Here is a 21238-nt window from a genome sequence, read left to right as displayed (position 1 = left end):
TTCCCATATTAATTTGGTTTAGATTGTGACTTTATTGGGAGAGGAAAGAGAGCGGATTAGAACTGCACGTGCCCACTCAATGGTGCCGTATGCTGGTAACTCCTGTGTAGTATGTTTCTCATCCCTACCGCAATTCTCATCTCTTTGTAATTTGTTTATTAATAAAGGGCAAGCTCAACCATGTTAATGCTGCCATTATGTAGGTGGTTCTTTGAGGCCTTTTCATGGGTGTTATTATAGACTCACCATTGTATGTGTGTTGTGCTTCCACAGCGTGTCAGTGAAAAAGTTGGTGGTGCAGAAGGGACTAAACTGGATGATGACTTCAAAGAAATGGAAAAAGTAAGTGATACATCTATCCTTCTGAGAATTAGTATACCTCTTCATTATGGTTAGCCTTGAATATGCTGTTCAGTTACAGCCTGACAGGCATGAGCTGCATACCATCCCATAGTGGAGGTCTATTTAGTTGATCTACATTGTCATGCATGGATTGGCTTTTCATTTACATTGAAAAGATAGCTTGCAAATGTCACCCGGAACTAGCACATTGTAATAGAGCACAGAAGCCAAACACACCAAACCTCCTGGTGTATCAAGTAGATTTGGAACAAATAGCGTATTCATTGCTAGTTGTCATGTTCTGTCACTATCTTCAGCAGTGAAGAGAAAGAAGAACTGATATTGAAAATGTAATTTTCACTGCAATTATGGGGGTGAATTTCTCCGGGGCTTCACCCACTCCTCCGTCGTGACTTTGGCAGAAACCTGGTTTATGTGTGTAAGTGGGGTTTCCATCAAAGATATGGCAGCGAGCAGGAGTGGCCCTGAGGAAACTCACCCTCGATGTCGTGCACAAGCCACATGATATTTTTAGGGAGCAATGATGTATTGCAATGCAAATCATGTCAAATAGTGCTTGAATGGGAAAAAAGGTTTGCCACCAAAGAGACTCTCACAGTAACTTGTACAATTGTCTTTAATCATTATTGTTACCTTTTAATGTTTGCCCTGTTTAAACAGCGCGGGATCGATAAAATCGCGATCTGACGTGATGATGTCATCACGTGGGTCACGTGACGTTCCCAACGGCGGGAAACGTCATGACGTCAGGGTTGGAGGGCGTTCCCAGTTAGTCCTCGTGGTGTGAGCTAGTGTACAGACCTGTTTGGAATTTCTCCTGCGTTTTTGTTTTGTAATACTTTCAGTGCATTAAACTAAGTTTGTTAACTACCAGTTTAGTTCACAGTGTTTTTGTTAGGAGTGCACAGACTCCTACATGCCATTACTTTTCAAACGCTCTAACTTTAATCAGAAGTGCACAGGCTAGCTTGCTGATCCAGGTATACTAAAGGCACTCACTAAACCATAACCCCGGTAAAGTAAAAGAATCCATCATTTCATTTTAAATCCTTTCATTATTTATTTGAAATACTAAAATGAGGAGAGGTTTGCTGACTCAAGTCTCGGAATTTACAGTCAGCAGCGAAGCAAAGGCGATCGCTGCTGGCCCCAAAGAAAGCTGCCCACGAAGATCATGTAATCCCTGGTGAGAAGTTTGCCTTTTTCGACATGCAAGTGTTTTCAGTGTAATATAATGGGGATCTCCTAGAGCGCTCTGCTGTGATGGCAACAAGCTGTCTAAGCAGCCAATCACAATGCAGAATTCTCACAGATGGGGAAGCAGGAAATGAAAAGCTGCTTTTATCCTGACTTTTTAAAAATGTTAGAGAGCAAGACAAAGATTGGGGCTCTCACATGGGGGAAAAGGTAAACCTGAAATAAATATGAACAAACTTTTAAAAAATATTTTACATTTCTTTTAAAGTTTCTTAACAATTGTAATTTTTATCATAATGGATAAATTTGACACTCCACAAGATTAAAATTAGTTTTTCAGGGCCATAATGTTTGTATAGCAATCGGGCAGTGCCGGAGCGGTGAATGACTGACTGCAACTTCAGGATTTCCGCGTTAGGATGCACATGCGCTACATCCTGAAGTTGCGATCTGTTTTAAAGGGGTAATGACAGCAACCGGTGTTCGTTCGCTGTTAATACCCACCGCAAATTCCAGCCCTAAGGGACAAAACTCAGTGGAGCATAATTCAGTGCTAACACCATTAAAATAATAAGCCACTGAGCAATAAACCTGCCAGAAATTTCTATTATTCTGTAAATCATCTGAAAATTCCTGCCAGTATTATAGATTTTTTGTGCTAATATATGTAAAATTGACTTGACTTTCTGCATAAAGGAAGAAGCCTTTGGTGGAATTTAAAACATAATTGAATGTGACACTTCTGTAGGACAGATCAAAAGTCTTGTAGATTCACTGAGACCCCAGCTGATCATTGAGGGAGTCTTTAATATAGCGGAAAGCGCTAGAATTAACTCTGACATTTTACTTGTATAATTAAAACACAGCTGGTGTGAATTCAACATCTTTCTATGTCTCAGTAATATGTTTGTGGGCAAAATGCCTTATTCTGGCAGTCTGGTTTCTGGACAACTAGTTTATTTATTTTTTACTAGCTGAAGTGCCCGGCGGTGCCGAGGTTTTTTCGAGGGCATGTTGTTGTTGGAAGAGAGAGAGAGAGCGACTGGGGGGAAGAGAGAGAGCGACTGGGGGGAAGAGAGAGAGCGACTGGGGGGAAGAGAGAGAGCGACTGGGGGGAAGAGAGGGAGGGGGGAGGGAGGGGAGGGAGGGGGAGGGGGAGGGCGGGGAAGGGAGGGAGGGGGAGGGGGAGGGCGGGGAAGGGAGGGGGGAAGGAAGGGAGGGAGGGGGGGAAGGGAGGGCAGGGGAGGGGAAGGGAGGGTGGGGGGGAGGGAAGGGGGGGAGGGGGAGGGGGAGGGGGGGGAGGGCGGGGAGGGGAGGGGGAGGGCGGGGGGGCGCCCCCCCCGAGGGTCGCGCCCCCCGAGGGTCGCACCCCCGAGGGTCGCGACCCCCCCCGAGGGTCGCGCCCCCCCCCCCGAGGTGAAGACCACCGATTGCGCGCGCAGCAGGAGCTGAGACGCGGCGTCTCTCTCGGCCGGCGGGCCCGGTTGCCAGGGCAACCGTGACGCTGACCAAGCCAGAGAGAGAGACGCCGCGTCTCAGCTGCTCCTGCTGCGCGCGCGGCCCCCCCCCCGAGGGTCGCGCCCCCCCCCGAGGGTCGCGCCCCCCCCGAGGGTCGCGGCCGCCCCCCCCCTCCCCCCGAGGTGAAGACCGCCGATTGCGGCTGTGCGATACGTCCGGCGGGCCCGGTTGCCAGGGTAACGCTGGACGCTCAGCAAGCCCCGGCAGAGAGAGACGTCTCGGCTCCTGCTGCGCGCGCACCCTAGCGCCGCTGGGCTGAGGCTCGGCCCTCCAGCCTTCGAGTGGGGCCGGGAGGTGCCTAGCTCGGGCGTGGGTGCGGAGGAGACGCCGAGGCTTCTAGGCCTACCTGGAAAAACGGGGAAAGGTAGGAAAATTAATGAGATTAGATAAGTTAATTACTTTCTAAATCATTTTTTTTAAAAACAATATGTGTTTTAAAAGCAACGTTTTTTTTTAAGACGCAGAAAGCGGGAAAAAGAAAGGAAAAGTTTGGAATCAAGATGGCGGCGACTCACCTCGTTCAGAACGATAAAGCCCGGCCACACGCGCACCGATTGGCCCGGTGGCACACGCCAGCAACCCGGCGTACGATTGGTCGAGCTCGAGGTCACTCTGTCGCTAATGAGCGGATAATGAGATGCTAATGAGCGGAATGTTGAAGGTTTTTGGGATACCGCGGGTGCAATTTTAGCCCGGCCGAAATGTAAATACGCTTAAAACCGTCTCGGAAGCGTAAGCTTTCTTTGGAGGTAACGCGCGCGTATGTACGCCCTGTAACTTTCGAGTGCATACCCGCAACGCACACGCGATGACAGACAGATAGACAGATAGACAGAATGACAGAAGTACCGATTTATATATATAGATTCAGAAGTTATATTACTTGATATTGAAATTATTAAAATGCTAAAAGTCATTCCAAGCCTGAGATATGGACTGAATAAGTGACATATAGGAATGGGATTTGTACTTTACCAAATTCTGAGGTCCAAATTTTCAGGTATATGTGAAGCTGAATCCAAATTTTAAGATCCAGTCCCAACAGTCAACTTAAAGCCCTACAGGGGTAGATTTTTCTCCCTAACCAACTGTACAAACAAACCAACCAATCCACACCATAGAATCATAGAAATTTACAACACAGAAGGAAGCTTTTCGGCCCATCGGGTCTGTGCCAGCCAAAAAAGAGCTATCCAGCCTAATCCCACCTTTCCAGCTCTTGGTCCGTAGCCTTGTAGGTTACAGCACTTCAAGTGCATATCCAAATACTTTTTAAATGCGATGAGGGTTTCTGCCTCTACCACCCTTTCAGGCAGTGAGTTCCAGACCCCCACCACCATCTAGGTGAAAACATTTCTCCTCAACTCCCCTCTAAACCTTCTATCAATTACTTTAAATCTATGCCCCCTGGTTATTGACCTCTGCTAAGGGAAATCGGTCCTTCCTGTCCACTCTACCTAGGTCCCTCATAACTTTATACACCTCAATTAAGTTTCCCCTCAGCCTCCTCTGCCCCAAAGAAAACAACCCCAGCCTATCCAATCTTCCCTCATAGCTAAAATTCTCCAGTCCTGGTAACATCCTTGTAAATCTCCTCTACCTTCTCTAGTACAATCACATTTTTCCTGTAATGTGGTGACCAGAACTGCACACAGTACTCTAGCTGTAGCCTAATTATACAGTTCATCCCTGCTCTTATATTCTATGCCGCAATTCCCTGCTCTTATATTCTATGCCTCAATGGATAGAATTTTAGATAGTACCACCACTCAAACTAAGCTACCAATGGCAGTTATACCTACCCATAGATCAGTGAATTTAACACAGGCCAAGCATTGAACCTGGCTCCTCACTGGTCTGTATGGCTCAACTACACACTGAAGAATCTAGTTAGGTCATTGGGGCAGATAGATTGCAGAATGGATTACATCTCAATCTAAATGTAATGTAAAAAAATTCTTGATTAACTGTTGCCCTCCATTACTTTAATCTATATAAAACACAGAAAGCTGAAATAACTCTCTCTTGCATTAACCTGCAATGACACCCTTTCCCAGCCTAAACTAGGATTGTCACAATTGGAAGGTGGGCCAGTATAGCTTGTAGTGAAAATGTGCTCAAAGACTAGAAAACAAAACAATTTATCTTGAAAGGTGACTGTCATCTTTTGGACCTGTGCCGTTATCGTCCTGTCATTTCACTGTCTGTCTGTCTGTCTGTCCGTTCTCTATACATTCGGAAGTTATAGAGCGTACCTACACGCGCGTCACATCAAAAGAAAGCTTACGATTATGGACCGGTCATAGGCATATTTACATTTTGGCTGGACAAAAATTGCGCCCGCGGTATCCAAAAAATGTTCAAAATTCCGCTCATTAGCATCTCATTATCCGCTCATTAGCGATAGAGTGACGTCGAGGTCGACCAATCATACGCCGGGTTCCTGGCGCGTGCGGGCGGGCCCTCCTGCAGTCGAGTGACGGGACGATTGACCAATCCTACGCTTCGGTGACCCTGACGGTCGACCAATCGGTGCGTGTGTGGGCAGGCCTTATCGTTCTGAACCGAGGTGAGTGTCGGCCATCTTGATTCCATTCTTTTTCCCGCTTAAAAAAAACTTCATTCATTTGTAAATATTTTCTCTAACCTGAAGATTCTTTTTCCTACCTTTCCCCGGTTTTGTAAGGCCTCAGAACCTAGGCCTCAAAGCCTGGGCCTCTCCTGCCCAGCCACGCCCGAGCTAGGTAATTGTCCCACGGCTTCTGCTAAGCTCCCCCCGCCGCCCCCGGCCCCCCCGTCATCACATTACCCGGGGCAACGGTGTCAGCCACGAGGGTCACGGGACATACGCGCGCAGCAGGAGCAGCTGAGACGCGGCGTCTCTCTCTGTTCCCCCGCTCGGCTCGGGCGGGGGGGGTGGGGCTCTCAGGGAGTGCGGATCTCGGGCGGGGCAAGGAGAGCGGGAAGGGTTACCCCGGCAACCGGGCCCGCCGGCCGTCTCTCACAGCCGCAATCGGCAGTCTTGAAACCAGCTCGGGAGGGCGGGGCTCCGGAGAGCGGGAGGGCGGGGGCTCCGGAGAGTGGGAGGCCAGTGCTCGGGGAGGGGCGGGGGGCGGGGCTCGGGACATCGGGGGGCGGGGCTCGTGACATCGTGGGATCGGGGGGTGGGATCGGGGGACGGGAGATCGGGGGGCGGGACATCGGGAGATCGGGGGGTGGGACATCGGGAGATCGGGGGGGCGGGACATCGGGAGATCGCGGGGCAGGACATCGGAGATTGGGGGGCGGAACATCTGGGGCGGGACATCGGGAGATCGCGGGGCGGGACATCGGGAGATCGGGGGGCGGGACATCGGGAGATCGGGGGCGGGACATCGGGGGACGGGAGATCGGGGGGCGGGACATCGGGGGATGGGAGATCGGGGGGCGGGGCTCGGGGACTCCACCTCTCCTCCTCCCCCCTCCTCCCCTTCTCCCCTCCACCCCCCTCCACCCCCCTCCTCCCTCCCCTCCCCCTCCACCCCCTCCCTCCTCCCCCCTCCCCCCTCCACCCACCCACCCTCCTCCCCCCCTCCCCCCATCCACCCTCTCCCCTCCATTCCCCCCCTCCCCCATTCCCCCCCTTCCCCCATTCCTCCCCTCCCTCCCTCCCTCCCTTCCCCCCCTCCCCTCCCCTCCCTCCCCTCCCCTCCCCTTTCCCCCCACTTCCCCCAGTCGCGCTCTCTCTTCCCCCATCGCTCTCTCTCTTCCCCCGTCGCTCTCTCTCTTCCCTCGTCGCTCTCTCTTCCCCCCAGTCGCTCTCTCTCTTCCCCCCCAGTCGCTCTCTCTCTTCCCCCCCAGTCGCTCTCTCTCTTCCCCCCCAGTCGCTCTCTCTCTCTTCCCCCCCCGTCGCTCTCTCTCCCTTCCCCCCCCAGTCGCTCTCTCTCCCTTCCCCCCCCAGTCGCTCTCTCTCTCTTCCCCCCAGTCGCTCTCTCTCTCTTCCCCCCAGTCGCTCTCTCTCTCTTCCCCCCAGTCGCTCTCTCTCTCTTCCCCCCAGTCGCTCTCTCTCTCTTCCCCCCCAGTCGCTCTCTCTCTCTTCCCCCAGTCGCTCTCTCTCTCTTCCCCCGGTCGCTCTCTCTCTCTTCCCCCCGGTCGCTCTCTCTCTCTTCCCCCCCGGTCGCTCTCTCTCTTCCCCCCCAGTCGCTCTCTCTCTTCCCCCCAGTCGCTCTCTCTCTTCCCCCCCCACTCGCTCTCTCTCTTCCCCCCCACTCGCTCTCTCTCTTCCCCCCCGTCGCTCTCTCTCTTCCCCCCCAGTCGCTCTCTCTCTCTTCCCCCTAGTCGCTCTCTCTCTCTTCCCCCCCCCCCAGTCGCTCTCTCTCTCTTCCCGCACAGTCACTCTCTCTCTCTTCCCCCCCAGTCACTCTCTCTCTCTTCCCCCCCGTCGCTCTCTCTCTCTTTCCCCCCAGTCGCTCTCTCTCTTCCCCCCCAGTCGCTCTCTCTCTTCCCCCCAGTCGCTCTCTCTCTTCCCCCCCAGTCGCTCTCTCTCTTCCCCCCCCAGTCGCTCTCTCCCTTCCCCCCCAGTCGCTCTTTCTCTTCCCCCCCAGTCGCTCTCTCTCTTTCAACAACAACATGCCCTCGAAAAAGCCTCGGCACCGCCAGGCACTCCAGCTAGTAATTATATATATGAGCTAATACTTCCAGTGGGGAAGCTGAACTGAAAGGGAGTACAAGTTAGGGCTAAAACTACAACACGTGGCTCCAATTTCCTGACCCATGCTCCCAAAAGCACGGTTCCCTTCTGGGGTCATGGATTTAGCCCTATAGTATTGCAAAGTGTATAATTCACAAGGTTCATATTGCTGCAATTGAGCCTCGTTGGTACAATTTGACTGCATTTCAAGTCATGTGTACTTACAGGCTTGTTTCATTTATGCTAATTAGATCTGTTGGACTTACTTTATATAATGGCCCGTATTTTCTGATCGCAGGCCTCCCACGGGCGGACACCTGCGATCTGGAAAAACCTGCGCCCTTACCTGAGGGCTCCCAGGACGCACACGCTTCCGATCCTGGGCCTCACCAAACTTGAAGTGTGCAGGGCCTACGTATCCCAGGGGTGCATGTAGTTCGCAGGAAGACCTGTCAAATATATGAATGGAGATCAATGAAAAAACATAGTAAAACTTTAAATAAATTTTTTTTTAAATCGTATTTTTAAAATGACTTGAAATTACAATAAATTTTAAACAAAAATGTAATTTTTTGAAAAAAATAATTAAAGTATTTTACTATGCTAAAAATAAACTTACTTTTTTTAAAGTATTTTTTAAATGATAAATCAGTGAAAACATTAAAAAAAAACTTTTATCAACTCTTATCCTGGTAAAAGCAAGCCTTACGCCTGCTTTTGCCAGGCGTAAGAATTGTAAGGGTTTTCTGCGGGAGGAGGGTCTCCAAAAAGTGGAATTATCCGCCCGCAGAGGCCCTTCTCCAGGACAGCCGGAGGATCTGTCAAGACCATTCTTGACAGATCGGAAATGCCGGTTTTCAGCGCATGTGATGTGCATGCCTGAAACTGGCATTTCCGATGTCCCTACGGGTGGGTACACAGCGCGTACCCACCCATAGGGATCGGAATATCTGGGCCAATGTTGCTGTGAATGTGACATTCTCTAAACAATCCAAAATCAGCCAATGTTTCAGTATCTGATCACCATCCTGTGACCCCTGCTGGAAACTATGTGTAGATAGAGGGGGAGGACAGAATTGGCCTACATAGTCAAATAGCATGATGACAGTCCAGGCTCACACATAAAGAATGACCAGTAAGAGGTGTACCGGAGGGTAGTGGGTGGATGTGGAACTGCATCCTAACATGAATCGGTCCTTCAGGAGAGGAGGCAAGGAAAGCAAAGGAAAAGCAAAACTTCACCGGAAATGTGATGATCAGGGAAGCTAGGTGTAGGGAAATCATAATCCTGTTCTTTATAAGAAATCTTCCTGCCCTCCACTATTGCTGGTTTAGATAATCAGCACCTCTATGTAGAGTCACTTGTAATTACTGCTCTGTATTAGTCAGCCTAGTGTAACTTGACTGGAACTTAACATTTGATTGATTGATTGGGTTACTGTTCGAATACATAAGACTGTAGGAATAACAAAAAGCCATTGGGCCTCTCCATCTCATCCCACCACGCAGGTAGTCCTGCTCCCTTGTTGTGTGCTATAAACTCTACACATACAGAAAGTGCAGAGAGTCATAATACTGCATCTGAATTCATTTGCCTTTGATTTCTTCTTATTTTCAGAAGGTGGATATTACCAGCCGAGCAGTGATGGAAATCATGACCAAAACAACAGAATATCTGCAGCCCAATCCAGGTAATGTGTCACTACATGTCTACTTTGCTGTACGGACATTGTGGTGCATTTCCACTCTTTAATGGAGATTATTGTGACCTCACAACTGGGAAAATAGAACCACATAATATTCAAGGATTGTTTTTGTTCTCAATGATTATAATTTGTATCTTACACATCTGGAGTTGCAAAATCATTGAATAGGACGCTACTCTATTACTGTAAATGGTTTCTTATTTGCATAATTTATTCAGGTGAGGGAGAGTCGAATAATATCTGCTCAGGCTCCACAACTGCCTGAGCCAATGCTCCAAAAATAGTTTGGTTTAATAATTTATCCACTGCTAGTCTCAGCTCCTATCACTATGACTCATTGTCACTGTAAATATATATTTCTGTTTAAAAGTCAGTTTGTAAAGAGACTTAAACAGGAAGCGTGTTCTCTTTATCTGCAGATAGCAAGAAAACAGTTTGTCGGCTAAAGTCTATTAATATAAAGCACTTACAGAACGATCAAGTCCTCGAATTAAAAATCTTAATGAGCTCCATAATGAGTTAATGAAGCAAATGGTTGTTGGGCCTGAACTGCAGAGTTTGTTCTTTGCGAATAAGAAATTCAAGATGGTGGACAAAATCTTCTTGAGATGAAAACTGGGGCAATAAAGACATTGGAGGTCGCAAAGTGCTCTCTGCATTTATAATAGTTTAGATTGAAACAGAATTGATAGATTGATGACAACAAATCTTTTTTGTTTTATACTTCATATCGCACTTGTAGTATGAACAGACTATACATGGACATGCATGCACTAACAGAATATACATCTACTAATGGAGGCTCCAGGAACATCCCCATCCTTAATGATGACAGAGCCCAGCACACGAATGCAAAAGACAAAGCTGAAAGGTTTGCAACCATTTTCAGCAAGAAGTGCCGAGTGGATTGTTGTGTATGTACCTTTATGAGAATAACTGGTCTCAGACTGCAGTACCGGCAGTGACCACCCCTGTATAAAAGGCGCTATTGAGCCTCTGTGTTTTTAGTTTCACTATTGACTTCCACCAGTAAAGACTTACTTTGTTCACTCCTGCTGTCCATGTCTCAATTATTCACGGACGTAACACTGGCGACGAGTAAGAAACGAACTTACCTGCAACTCGGCAGCACCTCAGACGACGTTATTGAAGGTTGAAGCCAGAAGAAAGAAAAAAAATAAAAATAAATAAAATCCAAAGAAACGCGAGAAACGGGCGTCGACCGTGGGCAACCGCCCTCCAAATCGTCGGATTGGAAACTTGCAGGAGAGACTGTCCAGAGCCAGGCTTGGTTCCTCGGTCTGTGGTTTCCCAGCTAATCGGGCTGGTGGCAGGTAGTGCACTGATCCTTCCTGGGCTGCGGCGGGCTGAAGCTCGATCGGGTGGCTTTTCAACGGGGCCGTGCAGCGAGTCGGGAAGCAAAGAGAGAGAGAGAGGGTGGTGCTTCGAAGCCGGGCAGCGTTCGGACCTAAGAAGAGGGAGGGAAGTGTCCCAGAGGGTCCGCTCCACGACGGGAAAATAATAAAAGAAGAAAAAAATAAATATTAAATGCGCAAGAAACCATGGAAAGCAGCGCTAACAATAGCGGGGAAGAAGGCAAAGCGCGGGAGGCACCATTTTGTTAAATCGGGGAAGAAGGCAAAGCGCGGGAGTCGCCATTTTAGATTTGCAAGATGCCGAAGATTGGCTGTATCACTGCTTTTGATAATACAATAGAGGACTGGACCACGTATGTGGAAAGAGTCGAGGTATATTTCGAGGCAAATGAAATAGCGGAGGGGAAAAAGGCATCGATATTGCTAAACTTAATGGGTGCTAGAATGTACGGCCTATTGTGGGACCTGATTACTCCAGCCAAACCGAAGGCAAAGAGTTTTAACGAAATTGTTGCTGTCCTACAGGAACACTTAAACCCTGCACCGCTGTTGATAGCAGAAAGATTTAAATTCCACAGGAGAACTCAGCACAAAGATGAGAGCAATGCTGAGTATCTTACGGAACTACGCAAGCTATCAAAGCACTGCCAGTTCGGAGCAGGACTGGCAGATACCCTACGGGACAAATTTGTCTATGGACTCCTGAGTGAAGGAACACAGAAGAAGTTACTCTCAGAGAAAGAGCTGACGCTAGATAAGGCTTTCAGCGTGGCAGTATCGTATGAAGCAGCAGCCAGGGGAGCTGCAGAAATTCAACAAAAACCACAGGAATACGGCACCCACAAAATGACACGGGGATTTGCAAAATGTTATCGCTGTGGCAGAACTAACCATGACCAGAAGGACTGCTGGTCCAAAGACAAAATATGCAGGCAATGCGGGAAGATGGGACACATTGCACGAGTTTGCAGGTCTGGGAAGAAGACCAGCGACAACAAAAAGGCTACTAAGGAACCGTACAAGAAAGTACAAAAGATGACGGACAGTAGTTCCGAAGACCAGATGAGCGATAGTGAATCCGGGAACAGGAGACTAAGCTGTCTCAAACTTCACAATGTAATCGCAAAAGAGGATCACCGAACCATTTGGGTCACCCTCACGATAGCAGGGTCCCAAGTTAAAATGGAATTGGATACAGGATCAGCGCTAACCGCCATGAATCGACAAGACTACGAGCGGCTATTTTCACACATACCCTTGAGAGAGACATCCATCATCTTGACGACGTATACGGGGCAAAAAATATACCCCAGAGGAAAAATAAGGGTGCCTGTCGAATACAACGGCAAGAAAATACGGAAATTGTATCTCTACATACTGCCAAATGTTGGACCACCGTTATTGGGACGGGAATGGATCAGGAAGATAAACTTAGATTGGCACTCCATTCATGCAATGATGGTGGACGGTAAAAAAGATGAAAACGTCACTCCTGGACGATTGTCAACAATCTTAGCTAACACCAAAGAGGTATTTCAACAAGAACTGGGCACGCTTAAAGGCGTAACCGCCTCGATAAAAATAGAAGAGAATGCAGTTCCCAAGTTTTTCAAAGCAAGACCGGTACCATATGCAATTCGCCCAGCCGTCGAGGCAGAGCTGGAGAATCTGGAGAAGGCGGGCGTGTTGTCTAAGGTCGACTGGAGTGAGTGGGCGACACCCATCGTTCCTGTCATGAAGAAAACGTTAAGCAATAAGTCCGGGGAGCCAAGGAAGATTCGCATCTGTGGGGATTTCAAGGTGACGGTGAACCCGGTCCTTCACACAGTACAATGTCCTCTTCCAAGGATAGAAGACATATTCGCCTCACTGTCTGGAGGGAAGCGTTTTACAAAAATTGACCTAGCACAAGCATATTTGCAGATGGAGGTTGAGGAGTCCTCTAGGAAGTATCTCACGATAAACACTCACAAAGGTCTTTACCAGTATCATCGATTGGTATTCGGAGTAGCATCGGCTCCGGCGATATGGCAAAGAGCGATGGAACAAGTTCTGCAAGGGATTCCGGGGACTCAGTGTTACTTGGACGACATCCTTGTAACAGGTGAAGATGACAGTGAACACCTTAACAACCTAGAACAGGTGCTCACTGGACTACGGGAACATGGGCTGCGAGCCAACCGCCCCAAGTGCGAATTTTTTAAGAAACAGATATCGTATTGTGGCCACGTGATTGATGAAGACGGGTTATATAAGTCCCCTGACAAAATTGAAGCGGCTGTTAAGGCCCCAGCGCCTGAAAATGTGTCGCAACTGAGGTCATTCCTCGGATTGGTGAATTACTATCATAAGTTTTTGCCGAATTTGTCGACAATTCTGCACCCACTGAACACCCTGCTACGAACGGGGGTAGCATGGAAATGGAGCGATGATTGTAAGCGTGCTTTTCAGAAGAGTAAGGACTTAATCACTTCAAGGGAAGTATTGGCTCACTACAACCCAGCACTGCCAATCAGGCTGGCGTGTGATACGTCTCCCTACGGCATTGGGGCGGTACTGTCACATAAATTCCTTGATGGTTTAGAGAGGCCGATAGCTTTTGCGTCACGCTCGTTAACTTCTGCCAAGCGTAACTACGCCCAGATTGACAGAGAGGCCCTCAGCCTGGTGTGGGGGGTGAAGAAGTTCAATCACTACCGGCACGGTCAAAAATTTACTCTGCTAACCGATCATCAACCTCTTGTCTCCATTTTCAACCCTCAGAAGGGCGTACCGATAATGACAGCACAACGGCTGCAGAGATGGTCCCTTTTCCTAGGGGCACACCAATATGACATCGAGTACAAAGGAACTAAACAGCATGGGAATGCTGATGAATTGTCACGTCTACCGTTGCCGACGGTGGAAGAAGAAGACCTTGCAGTGGATCCAATGGAGTTATTCCACTCGACCATAGTCGAATGTCTCCCTGTGACGAATGCAAACATAGAAAAGGAAACACGGAATGACCTGACACTATCACGGGTCTATGATTTAATGGTGAAGGGATGGCCAGCACATGGCAAACCACTGCTGCCAGCATTCTCGCCGAGAAGAGAACAGCTGTCAGTGTGCAGAGGAACCTTGATGTGTGGATCCAGAGTAGTAATTCCACCTAAGTTGACGGATAGAGTACTCAGTGAGCTTCATGAGGGTCATCTGGGTGGGGTAAAAATGAAGAACTTAGCCAGAGCGTTTGTGTGGTGGCCGGGAATTGATAGAGAAATCGAAGAGATGACCAAGAGCTGTGCAGGATGCCAGATGGTCCAAAACGCCCCACAACAAGCTCCTCTGCATCCATGGGAGTGGCCCTCATCTCCATGGCAAAGGGTGCACATTGATTTTGCTGGTCCCTTCATGGACTCGATGTTTTTAATTGCGGTGGATGCACATTCAAAGTGGCCAGAGGTAATAAAAATGTCCTCAACCACCACGGAAAAAACTATCGCAGTTTTACGAACCATATTCGCCAGGAATGGGCTGCCTGAACAGATTTGCTCTGACAATGGACCACAGTTTGTGTCTGAAGAGTTCCGGAGGTTCTTAAAGAACAATGGTGTTAAGCATTAGACATCTGCCCCATATCATCCAGCCACTAATGGATTGGCCGAGAGGTTTGTCCAAACATTCCAGAAGGCTATCAAGGCAATGTGTAATGAAGATATACCCCTACAACACAAGGTGGACAACTTCTTGTTTGCCTACCGGAATGCGACACATGCAGTTACCAACCAAACTCCAGCCATGATGTTCTTCAATCGAAGACGACGATGCCGCTTGGATTTGGTTAAGCCAAACGTCCGAAGAGATGTGGAGAACAGGTAGTTTCAGAATATGAATGAAAGGCCGACCAGGAGTTTTAAGATAGGTCAACCAGTTTTGGCCCGGGACTACCGCACTGAGAAATGGCAGCCAGGAACGATTTGTACACGACAAGGACCTCTCATGTATACCGTGGACGTGGGGGTTAGCATTGTAAGACGCCATGCTGACCAGATTCTAGAGTCACGGGAAAACATCAACTCCACACCACGATCTGATACACCTGGTAATGAAATCGACGTTCCAATTGCAGCTACCGCAGAACCGGTAATATTGGAAGCAGATGAACCAAACAACGACATTGATTCCGACTCAACATTGCCAGAAGAACCTGATACCCCAAAGAGGCGTTATCCAGACAGAATCAGGAAGCCTCCTCAAAGACTGAACTTATAATTGCTTAAACTTAACCAATGTATCTAGCAACAGTAATTGTGATTGTAACTAGTTATCATTTAGTTGTTAAATGAATGTTATGTAATGTTTATCTAAAAGGGGAGGAATTGTTGTGTATGTACCTTTAAGAGAATAACTGGTCTCAGACTGCAGTACCGGCAGTGACCACCCCTGTATAAAAGGCGCTATTGAGCCTCTGTGTTTTTAGTTTCACTATTGACTTCCACCAGTAAAGACTTACTTTGCTCACTCCTGCTGTCCGTGTCTCAATTATTCACGGACGTAACATGGATGATCCATATTGGCCTCCTCCTGATGTCCCCACCATCGCAGAAGCCAGTCTTCAGCCAATTCGATTCATGCCACATGATATCAAGAAACGGCTGAGCACACTGGATACAGCAAAGGCTATGGGCCTTGACTGCATCCCAGATGTCGTGCTGAAGCCTGGTGCTCTAGAATTTGCCGCGCCTCTAGCCAAGCTGTTCCAGTACAGCTACAACACTGGCATTTACCTGACAATATGGAAAACTGCCCAGGTATGTCCTGTCCACAAAAAGCAGGACAAATCCGATCCGGCCATTACCGCCCCATCAGTCTACTCTCAATCATCAGCAAAGTGATGGAAGGTGTTATCGACAGTGCTATCAAGTGGCACTTACTCATCAATAACCTGCTCACTGGGTTCCGCCAGGACCACTCGCCTCCAGACCTCATTACAGCCTTGGTCCAAACATGGACAAAAGAGCTAAATTCTAGAGGTGAGGTGAGAGTGACTGCCCTTGACATCAAGGCAGCATTTGAACGAGTGTGTCATCAAGGAGCCCTAGTAAAACTGAAGTCAATGGGAATCGAGGGGAAAACTCTCCACTGGCTGGAGTCATACCTAGCACAAAGGAAGATGGTTGTGGTTGTTGGAGGTCAATCATCTCAGCCCCAGCACATCGCTGCAAGAGTTCCTCAGGGCAGTGTCCTAGGCCCAACCATCTTCAGCTGCTTCATCAATGACCTTCCTTCCAACATAAGGTCAGAAATGGGGATGTTTGCTGATGACTGCACAGTGTTCAGTTCCATTTGCAACTCCTCAGATAATGAAGCAGTCCATGCCCGAATGCAGCAAGACCTGGATGACATTCAGGCTTGGGCTGATAAGTGGCAGGTAACATTCGCACCACACAAGTGCCAGGCAATGACTATCTCTAACAAGCGAGAGTCTAATCACCACCCCTTGACATTCAATGGCATTACCATCGCCGAATCCCCCACCATCAACATCCTGGGGGTCACCATTGACCAGAAACTTAACTGGACCAGCCACATAAATACTGTGGCAACAAGAGCAGGTCAGAGGCTGGGTATCCTGCGGCGAGTGTCTCACCTCCTGACTCCCAAAAGCCTTTCTACCATCTACAAGGCACAAGTCAGGAGTGCGATGGAATATTCTCCACTTGCCTGGATGAGTGCAGCTCCAACAACACTCAAGAAGCTCGACACCATCCAGGACAAAGCAGCCCACTTGATTGGCACCCCATCCACCACCGTAAATATTCACTCCCTCCACCACCGGTGTACCGTGGCTGCAGTGTGTACCATCTACAAGATGCACTGCAGCAACTTGCCAAGGCTTCTTCAACAGCACCTCCCAAACCCGCAATCTCTTCCACCTAGAAGAACAAGGGCAGCAGGCGCCTGGGAACACCATTAGCTGCAAGTTCCCCTCCAAGTTACACACCATCCTGATTTGGAAATATATCGCCGTTCCTTCATTGTCACTGGGTCAAAATCCTGGAACTCCCTCCCTAACAGCACTGTGGGAATACCATCACCACACGGACTGCAGCGATTCAAGAAGGTAGCTCACCACCACCTTCTCAAGGGCAATTAGGAATCGGCAATAAATGCTGGCCTTGCCAGCGATGCCTGCATCCCAGGAACGAATTTAAAAAAAATACATGGTCAAGCCATTGAATGTGGAATTTGTCAGTCATAAGAATGGAATTGATGTCGTTCATTGGTGCCCGCAGTGCTTGTGAGTTACTTGGTCCCGGTCACTAATCAGGTATCTTTGGTTCACGTCTCAGCATCTGTTGGACAGAAATGTTTCTGGCATTACTTTAATGTCTAGTATTGAATTTCCTACTGTAACCCCACTGTATACCTCACAACACATTCAATATCAGCTCTGAACCACTCATTGTGCGCAATCAAGTAGCAAGACACCATAGAAAAAATTACCGCAGTAATCAAACTAAAATGGATACCAAAAATTGCATTTCTACAGCACTTCACACAGAGAGCTTGATAGGATGGTGGACAACGAGTAGACACTGAGCAGGAGGGGAAAAGGGAAGAGAAGGGCTTGGGGATACTCAGAAGCATAAAGAGAAGGGTCGTCTTTAGGGAGCTTTAAAAGGCAGGGAGGAAGGTGGCAAGGTAAAGATATATAGGGAGTGAGTACCACAAGGTGAAACATAATGACTGAAGAAGTGGATGCCAATATTGATTTGGAGAGAATTGATTTGGAGAGGTAGACTAGTGTTGGAGAAGCAGAGGGCTTGGATTGCAGATCCAACTGGAGAAGATTACAAAAGCTGAGAGCGAGGCCATGGACTGAGGGTGAGAATCTTCATCCATTCTCTAGGACACAGCGAGCCAGTGGAGCTGGTCAAATATTGAAGCAGTAGAGATGTGAGCCTTAGTGCAGTGGAGAATGAAGGCCACAGTAAAGTGGGTGACTTGTAGTTGTAGATTATGGAGGATAGAAGCAGAGAGGCTGGCAGAGAGAGAGTCTTGAGGCAAACATGGTGTAAACAAAGATTTCAGCTGCTGAGGAGAAGAGGCAATGATAATTCGGAGGTGAAAGAAATGTCAAAATCTATCTACACCAAGAGCACTTACTCAACCAGTCAGAATCAGGGGGTCATTTTAACCCTGAGCAGGTTTTGGGCAGGTGGGGAAAGCGGAGTGCGTGCAGAATGTACACAATCGATCTGGGGGATGTCAACTCCCTGGCCTCATTTAAATGCTGCCCAGAACAGACAGGAAGAGGTGCAGAGCAGCTGCCGGCACGGGAAGATTGGTGGTTCCTGGGAGCAAGTTTCGGGAGGGTCTTACCGGAGGGAAAAGGACGGGGGAGAGTCTGGGGTAGGAGAGCTCTCAACTCTGCTTGTGGAGCCCGGAACACTCCTATTCATCCCGGCCCCAAAAAGGAAAATCTTTCACTTACCTGGAGGGCCTCTTCATCCTGCCCATCAGCTGCTTCAGCCTGGCTGGTAAACCTTGGCACGTCCCCACTCAGGACTCAGTTAAAATCCCTTCAGGGTCCGAGTGACACAAAAGGCGTCAAGGGGTGTGGGAAGAGAGCGGGAATATGGTATTGAGATAGAGGATCAGCCATGATCATATTGAATGGCGGAGCAGGCTCGAAGGGCCGAATGGCCTACTCCTGCTCAAATTTTTCTATGTGATGTCATAGGATTAGCATTAAATACACGAGGTTCCTGTCAGAGTTCATTGGCTTTATCCACCGGTAAAACCAGTGGCGTTCAAATCGGGAGTGGAACGGGAAATGGAGCCGTTTCATTTTAACTGCTCTCCCGGTCTGATCCCTCCCAGCACAGAGTGTTAAAATTCCACCAAGATATATTAAAGATATTCCACCACTCCTGATGAAAATAAAAATGCCAGATCTTGCCTTATGTTTGAGAAATCACTCTCTTGTCTCAGAAAAAGCAGCTGAACTGGAGTTGGAATAAAATACTTGGAAGGTCTCATTGGATAAAGTATTCATACAATTTGAACCATAATACATTTGCCACTTAAGATTTAATTATTAATCCACTGGCACATAACTCAACGTTGTGATGCTACATAAACCAGATTTTGTTTGGACTGTACAAAAACAAAATACCGCGGATGCTGGAAATCTGAAATAAACACAGAAAATGCTGGAAATATTCAGCAGGTCAGGCAGCATCTGTGGAAAGAGAAACAGAGTTAATGTCATCGACGAAAGGTCATCGACCTGAAATGTTAACTGTTTCTCCATAAATGCTGCCTGACCTGCTTAGTATTTCCAGCATTTTCTGTGTTTGTTTGGACTGTGTTTATACCATCCTCTAAATTGTTGCCCAGTTTTATTTAATACCTCTTCACATCCAGTGTCTTGATTCAAAGATAGACTCTGTACCTCAATTTAAAACGTTATTAAATGACTACATTTTCCATATCCGTAATTACACAGAATTCAGAAGTTCTTAGTTTTGTCTACCTGGCTTCTTAACAGGTTTTTCAAATGCATTACACAAGATTTTAAAATGACAGAGATTACAGGCATTAAAATTCTCTTAATCTTCCAGCCATTCTGAATCGCAGTGACTTGCTAACTCGAACGGTGTCGTATGGCAGGGACTGGAACTGTTCACTGACCAATATCAGATCCCACACATTGGAGCTCTTTGATCTGCTTTGTGCAGAGTGTAGAGAGAACGCAGTGGAACAGTTCATCAAGGAGCAATCCACTGGATGATGCTGACCCCTGGGATAATCAGACATTTAACATGTAAACCTCTGCATCCAACTCGTGCCTCCCACAGATACCACCTGACTTGTAGGGGTCGATTTTAACTCAGGTGCGGGGAATTGTCGGGTTCCCCGAATTTGGTGTTTCCCACACGAATCTAAATGGGTGTGTGAGATTGATGCAATTTTAACTCAATTGGCCAATTGATTTCCAACGTGTGGGAACCCTTGGCAAATGAGTATTTCCAGTCAGAAAGTCGCATAATATGACATTATTGCTGCTGCATTTAGGGTCTGCAACAAGCCTTGCTTCTTCTGCAGGCTGCCAACCTTTTGGCATTTGCTGATACACTGAGCTGGAAGCCGAATGGCAAGAGAAAGACCGAGGTCTGCACCCCGTTTTGACGACGTTGCCCTGCAGGCTTTAGTGGACGGAGCAAGAGCTCACAAAGAGGTGCTCTTCCATTCATCAGGGAGGAAGATGCCTCCCCAGCAGACAAAGGCTGCGTGGCTGCAAGTGGCAGAGGAGGTCAACTCCTTATTGGCTACCCGCAAAACCTGGGTACAGTGCAGGAAGACATTTCATGACCTTCAGCACACTGGAAAAGTGAGTATGAAGTCCCCACCACTCTCAATCTGATCTCCATTGCCTCTCCTCACCAGCACTCAGCTTTAGCAATCTCTTCCTCCACATCCCACTTGACACTGACATCCATGCACCCTTACCCATTCCCTCTCTATGCTCACATTCACCTAACCATTTGGCTATGCAGGCCTCACACTCCCTATCACTCTGATGCTATGGAAACAACTGACAACACACAGGGAGGGCCCTTGGTCTTGCCACCTCACTCCATCTTTGTCTCCTTCTAAGCATCTATGATAATGGATACTCTACACTCACTCCTTCATTCTCACTCAAACTCCACTTGTCTCCCTCATTGCAGGAAAAGAGAGCTCACAATAAAAGAGAACGAGCGAGGACAGGAGGAGAGCCACCATCAGTAGCCCACCTCACCCCCTGGGAGGAGGCGGTCCTGGAGATTGTAGGACTGGAGGATGAGGCGAAAGTGGGGGCGGACAGATGGGTGCATCACAGCAAGCTGGTGACAGAATAGTTTTCCATCTCTCTCATTGACATTGCATGAGTTGCTGATAATGATTCTGAAGCTATAACAGATGGACCTATGATCATCTGCAATATGCAATGTGCATGTAACCTTGACCTCACATCTCTAACTCTTTCCTTTACTCCCCCACAGGACCATCGACAGCCCCCGTCCCCACTGTCCAGGAGGAAGAGCCTGAGCTTCCAGACTCCTCAGAGGAATCTGCAACCTCTGAGGGCGTCAACAGAATTCAGCGCACCCAGCACCAGCGCAGACACTCACACCTCGGTGGGACCTTCGGGACATAGAGTAGTGTTGTCACCTGGTATATCACAGCTCACAAGTGAGCATCAGCAGATTGTGGAGACAGGGACAGCAGTGGAGAGTGCTAGTCGGGGGGGCGCAGGACTCTGCCAGCTCGGCTCAGCTGCATGCCGACCCTCTGCCTCTGGGTCCATCCATAAGATCAGCGGGGCTGGAACTCCAGGAACAGATGCAGGAGTCTCTGGCAGGATTTGTCTC

General features: G+C 48.3%; 1 protein-coding gene across 2 annotated transcripts in view; it reads left to right on the top strand.

Moving 5' to 3' along the window:
* Window positions 1–21238, top strand: part of sh3gl2b (SH3 domain containing GRB2 like 2b, endophilin A1) — a 234633-nt gene that overhangs the window by 176683 nt on the left and 36712 nt on the right. For both annotated transcript variants that reach the window (XM_085991644.1, XM_085991636.1), the window contains exons 2-3: window positions 274–342; window positions 9366–9438. In XM_085991644.1, coding sequence (XP_085847770.1) covers window positions 274–342; window positions 9366–9438 — 142 coding nt within the window. The remainder of the gene's footprint in view (window positions 1–273; window positions 343–9365; window positions 9439–21238) is intronic.

This window comes from Somniosus microcephalus, chromosome 1 (genome assembly GCF_052327205.1).
Source record: "Somniosus microcephalus isolate GS21.2 chromosome 1, FLI_Smic_1.0, whole genome shotgun sequence".
Lineage (NCBI taxonomy): Eukaryota > Metazoa > Chordata > Chondrichthyes > Squaliformes > Somniosidae > Somniosus > Somniosus microcephalus.
Note: the sequence above shows the minus strand (reverse complement) of the source record. Positions and strands in the feature narration are given on the sequence as shown.